We start from the raw sequence: 21373 nt of genomic DNA, 5'->3' as shown, positions 1-21373 counted from the left end.
TTAAGTATTTCCATGTCGGTAGATCAACTACCTCCCTAGTATTATAATTGACTACCTATCGACTTAACTTCATTTAACCTCCTAGATTTAGTCATTGCGTTTACCTGTTGACGTATATAAGTTTTATTGTCTTATATCGCCAAACAGAGATGGTAAATATGGGAAAAGGGCGTGTTGTGGTTCAGGCCACAACATCACTATCCCCCTCGGAAAAGGTTTTTTATTATCTAAGAGATATTTTTTTATCTTATCATTTAATGTTGTCAATAGTGCTACAATACTTTGAAACCTATTTATGTGACATTTATAGATGTGTTGTCTGAATTTGTAGAGGTTTTGTTTTATGTAGATTGTTGTCATTTGTTTCATAAGTTTTCATGATGTTTTTGTTTTTTCTGAAATACGGTATTGTTTTGTTTGGTACATATTGTTTACAAAATTTACTTAAACTAATGTTAGTTGATGGAACCGATTACCCGCGGTTTACTCGGGATTAGTAGGATACAATGAAAGTAGTAAATCAATTTTTATGTTTACTGATTTTGAATGGATTCGTTTCATATTTTTGTTTACTTTGCTATTATTAATTTTACTTTTAATTTAATATGTTTTTTTCTAGACAGCAAAAATAATGTTTTACAATTGAAAGACGCGAAAATTATGCTAGTTACATTGATTACATTTCCTAAAATTTGAAAGATTTCAATAAAATATATTTGAAATGTGAAATGTGCAGGATGACTGTAGGCGTTGAAAATGTGTGAATACACTTTGTGATGATGGTGCTGAAGATGTCTTGATGTTGTTGTTTTGGAACCGTTTCGATTATTAACGATTTCGTTTTCGTGAATCTTTTGATGACGACCACGATCTCGACGACGATTAGATGAAGATGAAGATGGCAAACAAATAGAATTGTTTGGTTCTGAAGATTTGAACGTGGGGGTCTCCTTCCCCCTACAAAAATAAGTTTTGTCTTATGCAGATTTTACTTATTTACTTTGTATTTATTATACTTAACTACAAATGTATTTTATAAAATTTCAAAACTATGTTTAATGATAATCAAGATATTTGTTTGTGTGTTTTAGTGTATTTATGTATTTTATAATTATGTTGTATGTTGAATTGTGTTTATAATGCATGTATTTTTGTGAATAATTATTTTTGAACATTTTTTTTGTTATTCAGTTGGTACATCTATAATGTTTATATTTTCATGGATAATAACTGGTTTTTCCCTTTTATACATTTTTGGTTACGTTTTTTAAGGGATCTATATATTCATATGTATCTACGAAATTGTTTGTTGTTCCTTTTTTAATACTATCATTCAAATCATGTTTATTGAGTATAAAGTCACAATTTGTAATCTCCTTATTTTGTTATGAACTAACTTACAGTAAAATAAAATGAGAGAAATTGTTGTATTAAAATACTTCAAACAAACTAGTTATTATACTAAATGAAATGAACATTTCTGTTAAGATGTTTGCTTCATGACAGCTGATTTTAAATTTTTAAAAGAAAAACTTTATTTTTTTTTTAATCGATCAATTAGTAAACCTATTTGAACAGATTTCAATGTATATTGTTAGTTTGAATACTTTTTCACTTTCATTATTATAATATAATTTTAAAATTATTTCTTGTGTCTGATTTGTGGAAAATATGAATCAATTTTGTGTGAATATTTGATTAACACATAACATTATTTTGCAGTGTTTTTATTGGAAATTTATTCAAAATATAATGGTTGTTTTTGTTTAGTTTTAAAATTAATATATGAAAGTGATTTTTACCAACCAAATTAAATCAATCAAACTTAAATTATATCTACAATATAGATTGATTTAATTTGAAGTGTCAAAATGTTGATTTCGATATCTTTGATATCTCGCCTGTTTTTTTTCGACATACTATGATTTTAAATTAGGAAACTATTTTGCTATTTTAAATTATTTGTAATATTTGTATAATATTTATAATGAATTGATTTACTTTTCGTTTTTTGCATTGCATATTTCTTTGTTCAATCTGTTATATGTTCTGAACCATTTATTTTTATTTTTTACGAATAATTTGTATTGAAAATTATTTTGTATTTAGCAAAAATATTTGCTTTGGTTCATTTTTGTGTACGCTGAATGCTTTTCTTAGATTTTTGTTATATAGAATTTTTGTTATAATTTTGCTGAACTTATATTTAAATCAGATGTATTCTCCGGAAAGATATACATGATTTTAAATATTTTGTTCTTACGATCAAGGTAGAGTAAATCTTTAACATTCATTGATAATTGATATTGGCCAGATATCAACATAATTGATGGTTAAGATATGTCTATCATGATTGTGTGTGTGTGTGTGTGTGTGGGTTTTTTTTTGTTTATCAGTAAGAATACTGATTACTTAGATCATCTAAGTATTCTATAAATTGTTGGTAGAAGTGATCATTTTTATTTAAGAAAATATTTTTCTCGTTTTCAATGAAATAATTTTTAAATTTGTTTTGTTGGTAATCTAGTTTTTGACATTGTTTTTTATCTTCATTTTCTATAATTTTAATTTGCTCATTTTGTTTTTCGTTAAGCTCAAATTTTTTTGAATTATTTTTGATTTCCCTATAATTTTCATATTCTGCTGTTTTTTTGTTTTTATGCAGAATTGGATTTTCAGTATTGTCACAAAGGTTTTCGCTGACATTTGGATTGTTGAAATTTTCAGAGTGAATATACGAGATTTCATCATTTGAATTGTTTTTCGCAAAATAATTTTTATTTTTTGGCAAACTGTTTTGCAAGTATTGATTATATTTTGTGTTATAGTTGTGGCATTTACTTGTGTTATTATAACCATTGTTGCGAGAGTTGTTATTTTGAAAATTGCCATTTGTCATATTATTATAATTGTTGTTATCGTAATTGTTGATAAAATAAGGTCTTTTGTTTTTAAAAAATGGAACGAAAGTTTTACCCTTATAATTAGGGTTAATTTTTGTATCTTTATAATGAGTGTTTTCCCTTTTAGGGACAAAATATTTCCAATTATTTTTACCGTGAAAGTAGTTCATGTTATTTTGTTGTCGGATTGTTGGATCCCCAACCTATCGAGGAAAAATGGCAACACTTGTCATCGTCGCAATGTTTGCTGCGATCGATGCAACCCTGTGTTCAGCGCGCAACGGCAGCCGTTGCTGCGATCGACGACAGAAAAGGGAGAAGGAAAAGGCGCGTGAAAGGAGTCGACCGAGAAGAAGAAGTTTTCTCCACGTCAGTCTCGCGCCACCAGCAGGAAGAACAATTTCGCTCTCTAGTTTTAGCTATTATTTAATAAACTAGTATTTAGTGAGAAACTATTGAGTGCTTCTTTCCGACGCCCACGGCCAGTCCAGAGTCCACCTTTCGCCTTCGGCAAACAAATCCGCCGCATTTCGTGGGGCCAGTCTGTGGCCCGAACATTGGTCCTTCAACCCGGATTGGACCCGGCGTGGACGCTGGAAAGAAGACTGGTGAAGGAAGGAGGCAAACCGGCCTCAGCGCGGACAGTTCTTTCGAGTCGCGGGAAGCAAACCGGCTTCCGCGTGAAAAACCGATTTCGCGGAGTGCAAACCGGCATCCGGAAGTGATAGTGCAAGGCAAACCGGCCTTAGCACAACGGAACGTTCTGTGGAACCATCGGCGGGCAAACCGGCCATTCGTCCGTGGACAGACAGAAATAGTGCCACTTAGCGTGGAAAGTGAAATCTAACCTGAAAGAAGAAAAGTGAAAATGCCCCCCAAAACACCACGCACACCGCTCAAAAAGCAAGGCCAAGAGGAAGAAGACCTGGAGAACCTAGTTTTCCTCCGGGAAGAGCAGACGGAGGTGATTGATCGGCTGAAGGCAAAGATCGACGCGACTCTCGTCGAGGAACGCACTGAGGCCGCTGCGAAGGTTCACCGATGGAGGTTGGACACGTGCTTCGCCGAGTTCGCCGCCATCAAGGAACGCATCTACAGGGCTGATCCGAAGAAGCGGAACGACCACAAGAAGGTGGTCGTGGAATTCGAGGCCTTGTTCGACCAACTGGCCATGACGCTCGGAGGTTGGAACGCTGGTGCCGCTCCAGCTGCATCGTCCGCCCTCGTTGAACGACACGACCGGCCCATCGTGATCCAGCAACCTCTTCCACGTGTTTTCCCATCCTTCGATGGGAAGTACGAGAACTGGGAGAAGTTCAAGGTGATGTTCGTCGACGTCGTTGACAAGACGAACGAGTCGGCGCGCATGAAGCTGTACCACCTCGAGAAGGCTTTGATCGGCGACGCGGCCGGCTTTATCGACGCCAAGACCATCCAGGATGGGAACTACGCCCATGCCTGGAAGCAGCTGACTGATCACTACGAGGACAAGCGCCGGATGGTAGACCTTCACATCGGAGGTCTACTGAGTGTAAAGAAGCTGGCCTGCGAGGGCCACCTGGAACTTCGGGCTTTGGTGGATTCCGTCGTTGGGAACGTCGAGAACCTCAAGTACCTCGGCCAAGAGTTCACCGGGGTGTCCGAACAAATCGTCGTCTACCTCCTGGGCCATGCTCTTGACGACGACACCCGGAAGGTTTGGGAGTCTACGGTCGCAAAAGGTGCCTTCCCGAAGTACGACGAGATGATCAAAACCCTGAAAGATCGCATCTCGGTTCTGGAACGATGCGACACCACCAACGACGAATCACCAAGGCAACAACATCAAGCCAAGTCGACCACTACCAATCAACCTTACCAGATCTCCAACACAGCTGTCACGTCGTCTCCGAGAATCTGGTGCGATTTCTGCAACGGACGGCACCTGACCTTCAAGTGCACTGCCTTCAGCGGCCTCACGGTGCGCCAGCGCATGCAGGAGGTCAAAGAAAAGCGTGTCTGCTTTAACTGCCTGCGCGCAGGGCACAGCGTGAAGAGGTGCATACGGACGAGCTCGTGTGGTAAGTGCCAACGCCGACACCACACTCTTCTACACGACTTCTACCAGAAGTCAACCACACTGCAGAGACCAGTTCCTGCTGTGCGCCAAACGCAAGAACCGCTTTCGCCAGCCGAAGTGATCTGCAATCCCACCCCCATGCTGCAAACAGCGATCGTCAATCTGCGCGACGACAACAACCGACCTGTTCCGTGTCGTATCTTGATTGACAGCGGATCGCAGGTGAATTTTATTTCCAACTCGATGGCAACCCGACTTAACCTACGAAGAGTAGCGGTAAACGTTCCGATCTGCGGGATCGGAGGAGCAACGTTCAACGCCAAGGAAACGATCACCGTAAAGCTTCAGTCTCAGCACAGCGATTTCTCCGCTGATGTAGAGTGTTTGATTGTTCCAAAGGTGAGTGGGAAGATTCCATCGTTGCCGGTCAACTCGACCGATTGGCCAATTCCCAAGGGACTGCAGCTGGCTGATCTGAACTTCCACATTCCGGGCAGCATAGACATGCTCGTCGGTGCCTCCTGGTTCTTCCGCTTGCTGAAAGGAGGACACATTCAGCTCTGGGACAACTTTCCGGAGCTACGCGAGACTCACCTGGGCTGGGTAGTCGTTGGAGGTGCAGAAGGTGCCATCTCTGGACAGCAGTACACTCACACAGCTACGCTCGACACCCGAGCAGCCATGTTCTTGAAAGTACCCGATCGACCGGAAGAAGTTTCGGCTGGGTCGTCCCCCAGCCCGGGGGGAGGATGTTGGATCCCCAACCTATCGAGGAAAAATGGCAACACTTGTCATCGTCGCAATGTTTGCTGCGATCGATGCAACCCTGTGTTCAGCGCGCAACGGCAGCCGTTGCTGCGATCGACGACAGAAAAGGGAGAAGGAAAAGGCGCGTGAAAGGAGTCGACCGAGAAGAAGAAGTTTTCTCCACGTCAGTCTCGCGCCACCAGCAGGAAGAACAATTTCGCTCTCTAGTTTTAGCTATTATTTAATAAACTAGTATTTAGTGAGAAACTATTGAGTGCTTCTTTCCGACGCCCACGGCCAGTCCAGAGTCCACCTTTCGCCTTCGGCAAACAAATCCGCCGCATTTCGTGGGGCCAGTCTGTGGCCCGAACACGGATTCTATAAATATTTTCTTGTTTTGCATCATTATTGTTATTGTGCAATGGATTAAAATTGTTACCCTTATACCTGGGATTGAAGTTTTGGGGACCTTTTTTCCCAGAATTTAAACATGGTTGAAAATGGGTTTTGAATTTAAAATATTGAACTCCGTTGTTTTGAGCTGTAGATTGTTCTAAATTTCCTGCTCTGTCAATTAATGGTAGAAATTTACCATACATTTTTTTGTCACCTAAATTTAATTTTTCCAAAGTAATTTTGATTTCGTCTAAAGTAGACGCTTGGCCTAAAATAATAATTGTGTCGATGGACAACAAATCTTTTATTTTCCATACAGCTTTACCCATGGCATGCTGATGGAATAATTCAAATTCGGAGCCACAATTGTTTTTTATTTTTGTCAGAATATAATTAAGTCTAGCAATGAAATCAGTTAAGGTTTCATTTTGCTTGATTGATGATGCATTCATTTCGTCTAATAATTCCAACATTAATTTTAAACTTGGTTTAAATCTATCTTGCAAAAAAGATTTAAGTTGGTCCCAAGTATCAATTTTTTCATTTTTGAATTCATATTGTACATTTTCCGAAAGTTTACAGTATTTAATCACTGTAAGGAAATGTTTCTCATTTATATTTTTTGTTTTATAGATTTCGTGAAAAAGATCCACAATTTCTATAAAGGATTTTAATTTTTGCACCGAACCGTCAAATAGTTCGATGTGTTCAAATTTCAACCAATTTTCCATGTTTGTTAAAGTATTTTTTATTATATGTTACCAATCGTGTCCGTGTTTACTGCAGGGTTCCTGGCCGATGATCCTTTTTTTAAATCACTTTACTTCAGCTACATTTTTTGACTTCTGACACCAAATGTTAAATATTTATTATCGCGGACTTTCTTTAATATAAAACAATGTACACTTGTTCCGTTGTACTTCAACTCTGCTCGTCCAAGGACGAGCTCACCTTTATTAAGTATTTCCATGTCGGTAGATCAACTACCTCCCTAGTATTATAATTGACTACCTATCGACTTAACTTCATTTAACCTCCTAGATTTAGTCATTGCGTTTACCTGTTGACGTATATAAGTTTTATTGTCTTATATCGCCAAACAGAGATGGTAAATATGGGAAAAAGGGCGTGTTGTGGTTCAGGCCACAACACACTTGTATCCAACATTGCATAATATAGATCGACTTAATTAATCAATCGACATGATCGACATAAATGGCCAAACCCCCTTTTGAACGTCTGTCAAAACACAAAGTTCGCGAACAACCAAACATTCAGCACAGTTCGTGGAGGAGGAAAAAAACCTTGTGCGCTCCGTATCCTTGTTCCGGTGGGACCTTTGCGTTCCGTTCCGACCGTGGATCCGCGCGGAATTTGCGACGAGTGAAGATCCCTTTTGGGTACTTGCCAAAGTGCACATTTTTGTGATTGTTTTGTGCGAAAATTTTCTCTCCCCACTTAGGGTCAAGGTTGACTTGGCAAGATTGTCCGTATTTTGGTCGGAGTGTCTCGCGTAGACCGGAATTGGACTGTCGGCAGGACAGCGATGGCAAAGGGTGCCGCAGGCGGAATGGGTGCCGGCGCTGAAGGACAACGAGCAGGCTGAGGTGCTGTACAATCTGTTTCAACGGCCGTAAGTTGGAACATGTTTCGTTTAATTATTTTGAGATGATCACAATCTTTCGTTTTCAGCGTAATCAAGTGCGAATCCTGGAGCACTGCGAAGCGTCCATTGTGCTGATCGCTGAAGATTTTGCATCGCTTCGATCTACCTGGTGTTGAACAAGGAATTGATCGAGCGGGTCAACGTGGACACGACCTACAGCCAAACTGCAAAGCACATGAGCCAGTTGCTGGAGCTGGGAATGCTCGCTCCGAAGCTTATCATTCCACATTTGTCCACGATGAGCGACGAACTGAGGAACCTGGAATCTTACGTGATGCGCAACTGTGTCCTGCATATCATGGGCGAAGCCATCGTGACCGAGCTGACCTAGGAGGAACTGGCCGATGAGCTGAAGGAAACACGCGATGACTTCCTGCATGATTTGTTCAACCACACGATGGACGTTTCGGCCCATGTCCGCTCGAAGGTGCTTCAGATTAGGCACTACATTCAGGGCCAGAACGCGGTTCCACTTAGCAGCTGGCAGCACCAGGTGCTGAAAGGTTCTGTCGAACGGCTCGAGGACAAGTCACTGCTGGTGCGCAAGAACTCGATCGCGTTGATCCTCGAGCATAATCCTTTCTCCGCTAAGCTCTCCCGCATAGAAAAAAACCGTTTGAAAATCATTTGTTAAATATTCAATTTACCTTTTACCAAATTGTATAGCAACTATTTGGTAAATATTTTTTTTAATTCCTCACTGTCTCTCAAATAGTGAACTATTCCCCATATATGTTGTTAGCAATATTCACTATTTGATTTTTTCTTCTAGCGACACTTTGTCAAATTCTTTTTGAAAGTTCATTTTTGCGTATATATTTTAGGGATTTCACCATTTCTCAAACGGTATTTTTATGGTTTTAAATAGTTATTTGAGTGATTTTCCATGGCGCGTTACATTTTGAGAAATAGTTGTAACAATTCGAATTAACATCAATTTTTTAAGGGTTTTCGGGATTTTGAGCAAAAAAACAGTGCAGTTTTACTTTGTCCCGCCCGTGTGGATCAATCGGACCGCGCACTGGACTCACAATCCTGAGGTCGCCGGTTTGAATCCCGCGGCGGGCGCTCTAAAATTCTTTGTGTAAATATGGGTATTCGGCGCCGTCGCTCCGTGCCATACCTTCATACACTTAGGAGCCCAGGGCGGCGAAGTCCTTGTAGATAAAAGGAAGACACTAGTGGTTGGTACTAGCAATGGTGGCCGACAGCTATAAAGTCAACTTCGTTTTTTTTTACTTTGTCCAAATGTTTTAATTTATTTTGTCATTTTAGTAGTACAATGATCGAAAAATCCTAAGCTAAAATACAGCTACTACCCCACTTCGTCGCGATGTCAGCGACGTTCAGCTTAGACGGTACGTAATGCCATTCATCGACGTTGCTACAGTTAAGGATTTCACCCACTCTACATGCCACGTAGGGGTGATAACGACGGCTGTCCGACGTAATCCATGCCAGCACGGTCGTTGAATCCGTCCAGATGTGACGACTTTCGATCGGCAGGTCCAGCGCTCCACCGATTGCCTCCAGCAGACGACACCCTATCACTCCGGCTTGAAGTTCTAAACGAGGGATCGACAGCGGCTTCAGCGGGGCGACCTTCGTTTTCGCAGCTACCAAAACGCAGCGAATGACTCCAGCTTGGACAATTCGTAGATAGGCTGCGCACGAGTAAGCCAATTCGCTTGCGTCGACGAAGAGATGAAGTTGGATACTTGCAGGAAGTTGGCTATCAGCTTCCCCAAAGAAACAACGTGGAATTTCCACTTCTCCTAGGCGTTTCAACAAACCCGTCCAGTCTCTCCACATGTTGTGTAGCTCGGGTGCAATCTTTTCATCCCAATCGGTACCGGTTCTCCAGATATGCTGCATGAGGATTTTCCCGTGTACGATGAAGTGGGCAATAAAGCCGCAGGGGTCGAACAGTGACATAACCAGGCGCAGCACTTGCCGCTTAGTGGGTGTGACGTTCTGCTCCAACAGTTGTTCGAGATCTTCTCTCAGCGTAGTGTCGAATGTGAACACGTCTTGTGCTGGTTTCCAGATCATTATCAATACTCGCTCGACGTACGATGAAGCGTCCTCACAGAGCGACTTCTTTTCCAAGCTTCGCACTTCCCCTAGTTTCTGCAACACCTCCGCCGAATTTGACAGGAAGTTGCGAATTTCGAACCCTCCCTGTGCGTGCACGTACTTCACGTCTTCAACCAGCCTCAACGCGTCTTCAACCGTGTCTACGCTGTCCAAAAAATCGTCCACGTAGTGAGCGTTGAGTATTGCTTCGGCTGCCCTGGGGTGTGTGGCTTCGAATTCCATAGCATTTTTGTTCTTCACAGCTTGGGCTGTGCAAGGAGAACAAGTTGCACCGAAGGTGGCGACATCCATGACGTAGATCTGCGGTGGCTCGTCTGGATGTTCTCGGAACAAGAACCTTTGCGATTGTTTATCCTCGGGCACGATCTTAACCTGGTGAAACATTTCACGTATATCTCCACAGACAGCTACATGTCTCTGCCTGAACCTCAACAGCACATCGAACAACGAAGCCGTCATGTCTGGACCCTTAAGCAGCATATCGTTGAATGAAGTCCCGTTGACACGAGCAGCTGCGTCCCAGATTAAGCGAATCTTTTCCGGTTTTTTCGGATTCCGGACAACTCCTAGTGGTAGATACCAGACGCGGCTTGGATCCGTGGTCTCCAGCTCGTTTTGGGTGATTTTATGGGCATAACCCTTTGTTTCGTAGTCCTTGATGAGCTGTACTACACGTTCTTTCAGCTCCGGGTCCTTGCTCAGCCGCTTTTCCAGTGATAGCATTCGGCGGTAGGCCAGCGGGTAGCTGTTCGGGAAAGTTGGATTGTCGAACTTCCACAATAAACCGGTCTCGAAACCTCCATCTACTCTGCGCGTCGTTTCGTCCAAGATCCGCCTAGCCCTGGCATCTTCTGCTGATTCGATTGGTGTGGATACTGCTGCTTCGTCGACTTCGAAAAACTTCTTCATCAACTCATGCAGTTCCTGGTTCTGCATCTGGGTTTCCGTATGTACACACAGTTGCTCGACATCGGATGTAGTTTCTGCTTGTTTGCCGTACACGCACCAGCCCAGTCGTGTTCGCGACGCCACCGGCTCGTTGGCCTTTCCTTCGCGAACCTTTAGGGATGTCAACAATCGCGCATGTTCGATGCCGATGATGATTTTTGGTTCAGCATTAGTGTAGCTTTGCAGGGGCAGTTTCCGCAAGTGGGGGTAAACCTTCTCGAACTCCTCATACTGGAACGTTTGGGCTTGTAGCTGCAGTTTTTGTACCGTACGGACGTTGCTTAATTTGTACTGCCTTTTCTGTCCTCTGCCGGAGATGTTGACCTTTACGCGCTGCGATCCCCTTTCTTCGCGTGAGATGTTCCCGGTCCATCCTAGCCACAGCGATTCCGACGGTCCGTCAATATCGAGTTGTTGTGCTAGAGAAGCTTCCATCAGCGTTGTTTGACAGCCGTCGTCCAGAAAGGCAAACGTCTCGACCTTTTTCCCGTTGTTCTCTAATGTTACCGGCAAGTAGCGGAAAAGACAAAAGCTGTGAGTCGAATGGTGGTTTTGTTGCACGACGTTCTGGTTTGTGCGGTTCGAACTTTCAGTTGGGTTGTTGGCCTTGGTGGCAGCTTCAGATGCTGCACGTGAATGCAACATGGGATGGTGTCCCAAGCGGCACCCATCGACGCCACATTCTCTACCCGCGCGGCAAGGCCACCTCCGATGAGGAATTAAGCAACTCCTGCACAGCCCCTTTGTACGGACGGCCTTCCATCTTCCGTCCAAGTCCAGGGCCTCGAATCGAGGACATTTTACGACATCGTGCTTTTCCTCCGAACAATACCAACAAGTACGTTTGTTGATCATCGGTTTAGTCTGGTCCGAAGTCGTGGCGCTTGCTGGTTGGTCCCCATCTGTCTCGGAGTGCAGATACAGCTTTTGGTTGTCTCGTCCTGTCTTGTTGTACCGCTGTTGGGTTTGAGGTTGCGTTTCCCCCGGCAGCGTATCTTCCGATGCTGTATCTGCTATTTCGGCCATGAATTGCCCAAAGGTGGCCAAATTTGCGTTCACCCAGTTTCTTTTGTACCAGGCCCACTGCATCTTCAGGTGTGGAGGAAGTTTTTCCACCAACTCGTGTAGCAACATTGGGTTACTAAGGTGATCCAGGAGCTGCGCCATGACTATGTGATCTACCAAGTTGCGAACGGCCATGCCGTAGTTTATTATTGACTGCAGATTTTCCATTGTTGGTGTGGGGACGTTTCGAAGCCCCTCCATCAAGGAGTGTATCAAAACCTCAGGCCGACCATACTGTTTTCGCAGAATTTCCATTACATGTGGTACTGATTCCGGCAGCTGTAGACGATTCCTCACCAGAAGCAGTGCGTGTCTGTATATCCACATGCCATCGTTGTATTGTAGAATGTGCTGGAGAAAAATGGCCAGTCTTGAGGATTTCCGTGAAAGTTTGGTAGTTCTCGCGGCATGACTTGACGTGCCGCTAATTGTGCAGCTGTTGGTGGCCTTGCAGGTGCCGGCGCTGGTTGCGGCGCTGGAGCAGGCCATGGTTGTGGGGCTGGATCTGGTGCTGGCTGTGGCGCTGGTGCCGGAGCTGGTCTTGGTTGCGGCGCAGGAGCTGGTCCTGGTTGCGGGGCCGGCGCAGGCCATGGCTGCGGGGCTGGAGCTGGTGCTGGCTGTGGCGCTGGAGCCGGAGCTGGTCCTGGTTGCGGGGCCGGAGCAGGCCATGGCTGCGGGGCCGGAGCCGGTGCTGGCTGTGGCGCTGGAGCCGGAGCTGGTCCTGGTTGCGGGGCCGGAGCAGGCCATGGCTGCGGGGCCGGAGCCGGTGCTGGCTGTGGCGCTGGTGCCGGAGCTGGTCTTGGTTGCGGCGCAGGAGCTGGTCCTGGTTGCGGGGCCGGCGCAGACGACGAAGTCGTCGTCGTCGTTGTAGTGCCTAGTCCTGTTGTCGTTACGGTCACGACGCCGTATGATGTACTCGCTGAGGCTGTAGTTATAGTTCGTTGTTCTTTACCGAGCCAATCCACAACTTTTTTCCGGCTCGCCCGGCTACTCAGTCTACTACGTTGATCCTCCTCGTCCTCTAGCAAGAGACTCATCTTCTGCCGATAATACTCGTCATCATCTTCGGCTCGCTTCCGGCGTATTTCGTCTTCTTCAGCTCGTCGTTTCAAATCTGCAGCTCGTTGTTCCTCGAGCTCCATCAGTAGTTGTTGCTTTCGTGATCTGCTAGTCGAAGTACTTAGTACCGATTTATGGGTGCGTTGACTTCCAACCTCTGTTTCTTCGTCTAGCACGCATCGGCTGCACCTCCAGCTTTTATCTGGGTCGATATTAGCATCAGACACTCCCAAACACTCGGTGTGGTACCAGTTGTCACACATATCGCACCCGAGCATTCGATTTGTCAGTCCGGAACACGAACATTTTTCGCAGATTTTGGCTGGAAACATTCTGCTCACGCTCACGGTTGACTGCTGGAGGCCTTATTGCTCAGATTGTCTTGCGATCCGTTGAATCTTAAAAGTTTGTTCGCCACGCGGGTATGTTGCCGAAGAAAAACAGTCTGTTTAGCAGGTGTAGTAACAACCAGCTTTTAAGCTGTAATTTATATTTGTTGGTTAGCGGTATTAATTCATTGAAAACATTTCTTTCTTACATTCAGTGATCCTTCAGCTTTCTAAGACCGCGAGAACGAACTTGTCGGGTACACTTCCTAGACCAAAAGGTAATCCTGTTCCGACCATCAATAAATCTAGTTAATAATTATTCCAAAGGCTTCAAATTCAAGTTTCTACGGCTAATGGCAACTTACAACTTGAGTGGGCAACCCTAACCCTACAACGGATTACTTATCGTATCGCGACTATCGGTCGACGGGCCTCCGGGTGACGTAGGACGGTGGCTGGGAAATAAACTTCATTAGTAACGCGGTTCGACCTAACAACAGTTCTCGATTGTGGCCGGCCTGTACTCTGCCACCTCCTATGCTATCCCTGCTTACCCGTGTACGTGCGCAAATGTGATAATCAAGTAGAATATTAGGTTTGCACTAGTTGATCGCAAGGAGAACTAAAATTAATCGAATTGCGCACACGCGGAGTGCTTGTACTGAAGTCCCTTTCAATACACCAATGTCTACGTCTTCTCTTCAGAGCTGTTTATGCTGCGCTTCCGTGGACCCTCTTCTCCGGTGACAGTTCAACGTGAGTTGGGGATCGTCTGGAGCACACGTTACGTTCTGCTTGGTTACAGCGGTTTGCAACAATCACTAAAACTTGATTTGCAAAAAAACACTATTTTTAATTTTTTTAATTTTTTGATGTTTTAGAGGACATAAAATGCCAACTTTTCAGGAATTTCCAGGTTGTGCAAAAAATCATTGAGTGAGTTATGAATTTTTGAATCAATACTGATTTTTTCAAAAAATCGAAATATTGGTCGCAAAAATTTTTCAACTGCATTTTTCGATGTAAAATCGAATTTGCAATCAAAAAGTACTTTAGTGAAATTTTGATAAAGTGCACCGTTTTCATGTTAAATCCATTTTTAGGTGACTTTTTTGAAAATAGTCGCAGTTTTTCATGTTTTTAAATTAGTGCACATGTTTGCCCACTTTTGAAAAAAATATTTTTGAAAAGCTGAGAAAATTCTCTATATTTTACTTCTTCGGATTTTGTTGATACGACCTTTAGTTGCTGAGATATTGCAATGCAAAGGTTTAAAAACAGGAAAATTGATGTTTTCTAAGTCTCACCCAAACAGCCCACCATTTTTCAATGTCAATATCTCAGCAACTAATGGTCCGATTTTCAATGTTAATATATGAAACATTTGTAAAATTTTCCGATCTTTTCGAAAAAAATATTTTCAAAATTTTCAAAGCAAGACTAACATTTCAAAAGGGCTAAACATTCAATATTACGCCTTTTTAAAATGTTAGTCTTGATTTGAAAATTTTGAAAATATTGTTTTCGAAAAGATCGGAAAATTTTACAAATGTTTCATATATTAACATTGAAAATCGGACCATTAGTTGCTGAGATATCGACATTGAAAAATGGTGGGCAGTTTGGGTTAGACTTAGAAAACTTCAATTTTCCTGTTTTTAAACCTTTGCATTGCAATATCTCAGCAACTAAAGGTCGTATCACTAAAGTCTGAAGAAGCAAAATATAGAGAATTTTCTCAGCTTTTTAAAAATATTTTTTTCAAAAGTGGGCACTAATTTAAAAAAATGAAAAACTGCGACTATTTTCAAAAAAGTCACCTAAAAATGGATTTAACATGAAAACGGTGCACTTTATCAAAATTTCACTAAAGTACTTTTTGATTGCAAATTCGATTTTACATCGAAAAATGATGTTGAAAAATTTTTGCGACCAATATTACGATTTTTTTAAAAAATCTGTATTCATTCAAAAATTCATAACTCGCTCAATGATTTTTTGCACAACCTGGAAATTTCTGAAAAGTTGGCATTTTATGTCCTCTAAAACATATCAAAAAATAAAAAAAATTAAAAATAGTGTTTTTTTGCAAATCAAGTTTTAGTGATAAAAAGTTAAATAAAAAAATAACCATTTTTTTTACCGTGTATCATTTTTTTCCAATGTAGTCCATATCCATACCTACAACTTTGCCGAAGACACCAAATCGATCAAAAAATTCCTTCAAAAGATACAGATTTTTGAATTTTCAAACATCATTTTTGTATGGACAGCTGCCAAATTTGTATGGAAAATTATATGGACAAACTAATGATGCAAAATGGCTTCTTTGGGCATACCGAAGGCCCCAAAAAAGTTTCAGCCGGATTAAAAAATACAAAAATTAAAATTGAAGAAAAAAGACCGATTTCGTAGATAATTGCTCTTCTTTAAAGCGATTCTAGTATCGAATTAATGTTGAAAATTTAATATCATTATGACAATTGACCATTATGCGTCATTATGTCAAAGTATGTTATGCCAAACGGCATTATACTAAATGGGAAACATAACATGTTTTTCAAGGTCCTAAATATTTCTGGGGAATGGGTCATTCTGGGGAATGGGCCATTCTGGGGAGTGGGATTCTGCGGAATGGAATTCTGGGGAATGGGTCATTCTGGGGAATGGCATTCTGTGGAATGGAATTCTGGGGAATGGGATAGAACCTCGATAGACCTAGGGGTTCCCAATTCAAGTGAAAAAGTTTAACTTAAAGAAAAATTATGGATTAAAATTTTCATTTTTAAACCCTTCTCGTCGGAATAATTGTTTGAACATGCACGCAATTTTTTTATTCAGTCGGTAAAATATTATTTTTCTTGAAAATTTTTTAATTTTTAACCACATGATAACATAACCCCTAATTCTGGCTCGATGCCGCCATCATGCGACCGCTTGCTCCGTTTGTTTGTCAACAAAGCTACAGCTGGATGGTGAGACGAAGTGAGGGAGGAGAGGTTTTGACATTTTTATGCCCGCATCTGGCCCGCCGCCTATTTCGTCGGTCGTTTCCAACGACCGAGTCCAGGAAGGAACTGATCGTACAATATTTATTTAGCTGAAATATTTAATAATCCAGAATTTTGTGTGGCCTCATTATTAATGACTATCTTTGTTTCTAGGCGACAATGGTGCTCGAAAGGAAACCATAAGTTTTTATCTATGATTTTAAATGTAACTGTTCCTAAATTGCGTTCACCGTTATTTGAACCATATCGTGATATCATACAGGAATGTTTGGAACAAACCACATTTTGTTTGTACGGATATCCTCAAAAAAAGGCTAGAATGAGACATATTCAGGATCATGAAACTACTCCAATTGATCTATCGTGGCCCAAGGCAGCTCAACTGTTGAAAATTTTTCGCCCGCACGTTCTTCCTCAATTCAATTCTTATAAGTATGTTTGATTTCATAAAACGAAATGTCGAATAGAAGTAACCAACTATCTTTTTAAGGATTGATTCAATATCTACTGACATGGAAACATTACTACAGCAATGTATATCGACTATGCCAATAAAATATAATATCATTGGGCATACTAAGCCAATTGAAGATTTTATCAACCGGAAAACGAACAGTCTGCCAATGTTATTTAACAGTGATGTGCTATGTTTTAAAATGAATTGGATATATTATCTATTAGCGGATTATTACTTCAAATGTCGTGATTTTTCTAAAGCAATACAGTATTATGAAATGGACTTAACGGTTGATCCAACACGGTTTGATTCATGGGCAGGCATTTCATTATCAAAAGCAAGCAAATGCGAAACAATGATAGGATCTATAGAAGTTCTGAGGTAAGTCCAGAAATTTGAATATTTTTTATAAACACAAATACTTTGCGTAACACGGCCTCCGAAGAGACCCCTCTCCCCAACCAACCCATCCCACCAACTGCGTTAGAAGATAAAAGAACGCTCCCTTATTCTCATAAGCTGTAACATGGTCACTCTATTCGTTTAGTTGTTTTTCATTTAGCTTTAATAAATTAATATAAACAAGTCCAACTGAATCAAGGGTTTGTGTCGAAGTTAGCACATGGCAAGCTTTAGTAGAACAGTGCTACACCTCACTTCCTCACACCATTTTGAGTCCTATTGAAAATCAAATTTCAATAGAATTTCAGAATATTGCTGAACAAGAATTTTCATCAGATGAAGTTTTTAATACGGATCTGAATGAAATAAAATCTAATATCAAAAAATTTAAAAATATGAAAGCCCCTGGTGAGGATGGCATTTTTTACATTTTGATTAAAAAATTACCTAAAGCAACTTTAAGTAGCTTGGTCAAAATTTGCAACAAATGTTTTGATTTGGCATACTTTCCCAGTAGTTGGAAAAATGCCAAAGTAGTTCCGATTTTGAAACCGGATAAAAATCCTGCTGAAGCCTCAAGCTATCGGCCCATTAGTTTGCTTTCATCTATTAGTAAATTATTCGAAAGAATAATTCTTAATAGAATGATGACGCACATCAATGAAAATTCAATTTTCGCTGATGAGCAGTTTGGATTTCGCCTTGGGCATTCAACTACTCATCAGTTGTTGAGAGTTTCAAATTTGATTCGAAGCAACAAATCTGAGGGCTATTCTACTGGCGCTGCTCTTCTAGACATAGAAAAAGCTTTTGACAGTGTTTGGCATAAAGGTTTGATTGCGAAATTGAAAAGGTTTAATTTTCCGATTTATATCGTGAAAATTATCCAAAATTATTTGACGGATCGTACTCTGCAGGTATGTTATCAGAATAGCAAATCTGATCAACTACCTGTACGTGCTGGCATCCCTCAAGGAAGCATTTTGGGTCCAATTTTATACAATATTTTTACTTCTGACTTGCCTGATTTGCCCCCAGGATGTCAGAAAACATTTTTTGCTGATGATACAAGCATCTCCGCCAAAGGTAGAAGCCTTCGTGTCATCACAAGAAGATTACAAAAAAGCTTGGATATTTTCAATTCTTATTTGAAAGAATGGAAAATTACTCCAAATGCTGCAAAAACTCAACTTATTATTTTCCCTCACAAACCAAGGGCTGACTTTCTTAAACCAAAAAGTCATTACATTATAAAGATGAATGAGGTAAATTTAAAGTGGGAGGATCAAGTGAAATATCTTGGACTTGCTTTTGACAAAAACCTTACTTACAAGGATCACATTGAAAGTATCCAAGTTAAATGTAACAAATATATTAAATGTTTGTATCCACTTATAAACAGGAATTCTAGACTTTGTCTCAAGAATAAACTGTTAATTTATAAACAAATTTTCAGACCTGCCATGCTTTATGCTGTGCCGATCTGGACAAGCTGTTGCTTAACCAGGAAGAAAAAACTTCAGAGGATTCAGAACAAAATTCTGAAAATGATTCTGAAAGAAAGGAATATGTTTCGTTCCAGAGATATCGAATTTTAAAGTTTTAAGTATTTGAGATTACCTACATCAGTTACACTCGCCACACCTGCTAGAAGCACTCGGGCACGCTGATCAATAACTGCTACCTGGTTATTTTATTAAATAAGATTTCATCCCAAATAATCATTAGCAAATTAGCCAACAGGACAGAGCAAGAACGACACGCAATACAGGGCAGAATGGAATTCCCTCAGAGCCAGCAGGAAAAAGAGTTATCTAAGCCCGATCTCACGCACACTAGCTTACCATTTGTTTTTGCTGGCGGGTACAAATTTTAATCTAAAAACCCTTCGTGTACAAACACGCAATACATGCGCACGTAGATAACTCTATTCCAATTGATCTTGTAAGTAACACTTAAGAAAAAGTGTACGATACATTATCGTGTTAAAAATTATGAATTAACATGAATAAAACTCTCGTGAAGCATGATTAAGGAGGAGGATTTCTGGAAAGTATAAAACTGAAAAATGTAAGAAAATCACAAGGATTTATTTGATTTATTACCTGAGGAAGATCAAATTCAGTTGTGTTGATTTCGACACCGTCCGAAAAATAATCTTTTTTTGTTTGTCAATCATTTCGAAATCTTGGAAAACGATACAGCTGCTGTCCACATGTATCAGAACTATATGGTTTTGTTTTTGAAATAGTACAAGAATTGAAAAAAAAAAATCATTTATTATTCAGATGAAACTGGCTCACAATATAAAAAATCGGTTTAATATGATCAATCTTTCAAACCTTAAGGCAGATTTTGGGATTTTGCTGAATGGCACTATTTCGCTACCGCACATGGCAAAAGCTCTAGAACCCATGAGAATTATTTCATCTACTACAGCCAGTTCTACATTTATTTGTTCTCGCTTCAATCAAAAGAAGAAATAAAAGAAATAATTTGATAAAGTGGGAGGAATGAGAAAATTGAGGAATTAAGAAAAATATAAAAATAATTGATAAATAATGAAAAAAATAAAAATTGTTTTTTTTTTCAATTTTTGCAACAAGACAATAATGAAATTGCCTTCATTTATTTATTTATTTATTCGTCAAACATGATCGTTGCTTAGTTTCTAATTACAAGGGGGGAACATCTATCTTTGATTGTAGAACTGTTTTTTCATGGTGGATTTTGTCATTGTGAAATCGATTATGTTATTATATTTGTTATAAGTTTCCATCATTCTATTCATGGGCCCGTGTTTAGCGTAGTCAGTTCTGTGAAAATGCAATGCGAAAGGCTCACGTGCTCTCAATACGCGTGTGGGTTCATAGAAATTTAACGTTTGTAACAACTCTGGAGAATTAATTCGGTTTGCAATAAGATCATTTACGAACGAGAGAGAAGCGAATTCACGACGCTTTACAAGTGTTTCTAAGCTTATTAACATACAGCGTGCAATATACGAAGGAAGAGGAAACACTGTCCACCCTAGTTTAACTCTATAGCATTTGCAAATAAATCCTAAAAGTTCAAATTTTACTTAATATGGTCCAATGACACTGAGATCAGGAAAAACAGTGCAGTAAAAATTACCTAATAAATATTCCTTAAACAAAAAATAGATTGTTCAAGGTATTGATTATCTCAAAATCGTATAAAATCATAAAAATAATTCATCTTACAGAACACCAGGTAGTAATCATTGATCAGCGCGTCCAAGTGTTTGTAACAGATGCGGCGAGTATGTAGGATGTAGGAATCTCAAATACTTAAAACTTTAAAATTCGATATCTCTGGAAAGAAACATATTTCTTATGTAAAATTGGCCGGAGAATACAATGGTGAGGTCAAATTTGAAAAATAAATAGGGCTGTTTTGAGATACGGCCATTTACAGTTTTATTACGTTTAGTCTGTTAGATAAGGAAAAGTTGTACCGCCCTAGTGCAAACAGAACAAAAATTGTTAGAAATCTGAATCAAAAGCAATACACCCCCCGTTCGCAAGCAGATGCCTCTAACGCTCGCTTGCAATTTCTTGCCATCGCGCACCAACACAAACGTGCGCTACTACTTCCGCTCGGACACACAAAAGTCAGTCCGCGACAGCTCTCGTCGGGTTCGGTCGTGCACGTCTACGACCTCCGCGTTTGCGACGTTCGACAACGCGTGTGCGGGCAAGTTTGGTGCGGTGAACGATTCGCTCGTGCTGGCCGTCGTCTTGGCCGAGAAGGCCGCCCGGAGAACAGCGCCGTCGAAACAGAAAGAGTGAGTGCGCACAAAATTAAGCGTGTCGCCCAGCTAACCCTAGAAATCCCTGCAGCACGTGTCGGCACGATTCCTTGGCCACCACCAGCGAACAAATCGAGCGCAGGAACGCCACACCTTGGCCTGGACAAACGCGTCGGTGTTAAGGATCGGATTGTCGCATGCAGAAGACCGACAGCAACAAACGAAAGGTAATCTGGGACCAAGCTTTACCGAGTCGATCTCAAACGCCAATCTCCCCTAGATCACCACTCGCCAACTGCCACACGGAGGCAACGAACGGAGGGACGAATTCCACAGAACAGCACCAAAGCGCACTTTAAGGTAATTGCGCAAAAGGTAGCCCAAAAAGAATTTTCTTGACTCTTTTGTTCCCTGCTGCAGAATCCACCTCCCCGACAGCGGCTGTCGTAGGAAGAAGAACAC

General features: G+C 41.1%; 2 protein-coding genes across 2 annotated transcripts; one reads left to right on the top strand and one right to left on the bottom strand.

The window, feature by feature from the left end:
* The first annotated feature begins 3771 nt into the window (after positions 1-3771).
* LOC119766222 lies at positions 3772-5859 on the top strand. Its single transcript, XM_038250661.1, has one exon. The coding sequence runs from the start codon at positions 3772-3774 to the stop codon at positions 5857-5859; it is 2088 nt and encodes a 695-aa protein (XP_038106589.1).
* A 3208-nt stretch (positions 5860-9067) lies between these two features.
* Positions 9068-12049, bottom strand: LOC119766221. Its single transcript, XM_038250660.1, has one exon. The coding sequence runs from the start codon at positions 12047-12049 to the stop codon at positions 9068-9070; it is 2982 nt and encodes a 993-aa protein (XP_038106588.1).
* Between the last annotated feature and the right edge of the window lie 9324 nt (positions 12050-21373).

This window comes from Culex quinquefasciatus, chromosome 2 (genome assembly GCF_015732765.1).
Source record: "Culex quinquefasciatus strain JHB chromosome 2, VPISU_Cqui_1.0_pri_paternal, whole genome shotgun sequence".
Taxonomy (NCBI): domain Eukaryota; kingdom Metazoa; phylum Arthropoda; class Insecta; order Diptera; family Culicidae; genus Culex; species Culex quinquefasciatus.
This window is presented reverse-complemented; position numbering and strand designations above follow the sequence as displayed.

Excerpts from the sequence above, each read along its gene's own strand:
- LOC119766221 (XM_038250660.1), bottom strand. The coding sequence starts at position 12,049 with ATGGAAAATCTGCAGTCAATAATAAACTACGGCATGGCCGTTCGCAAC.
- LOC119766222 (XM_038250661.1), top strand. The coding sequence starts at position 3,772 with ATGCCCCCCAAAACACCACGCACACCGCTCAAAAAGCAAGGCCAAGAG.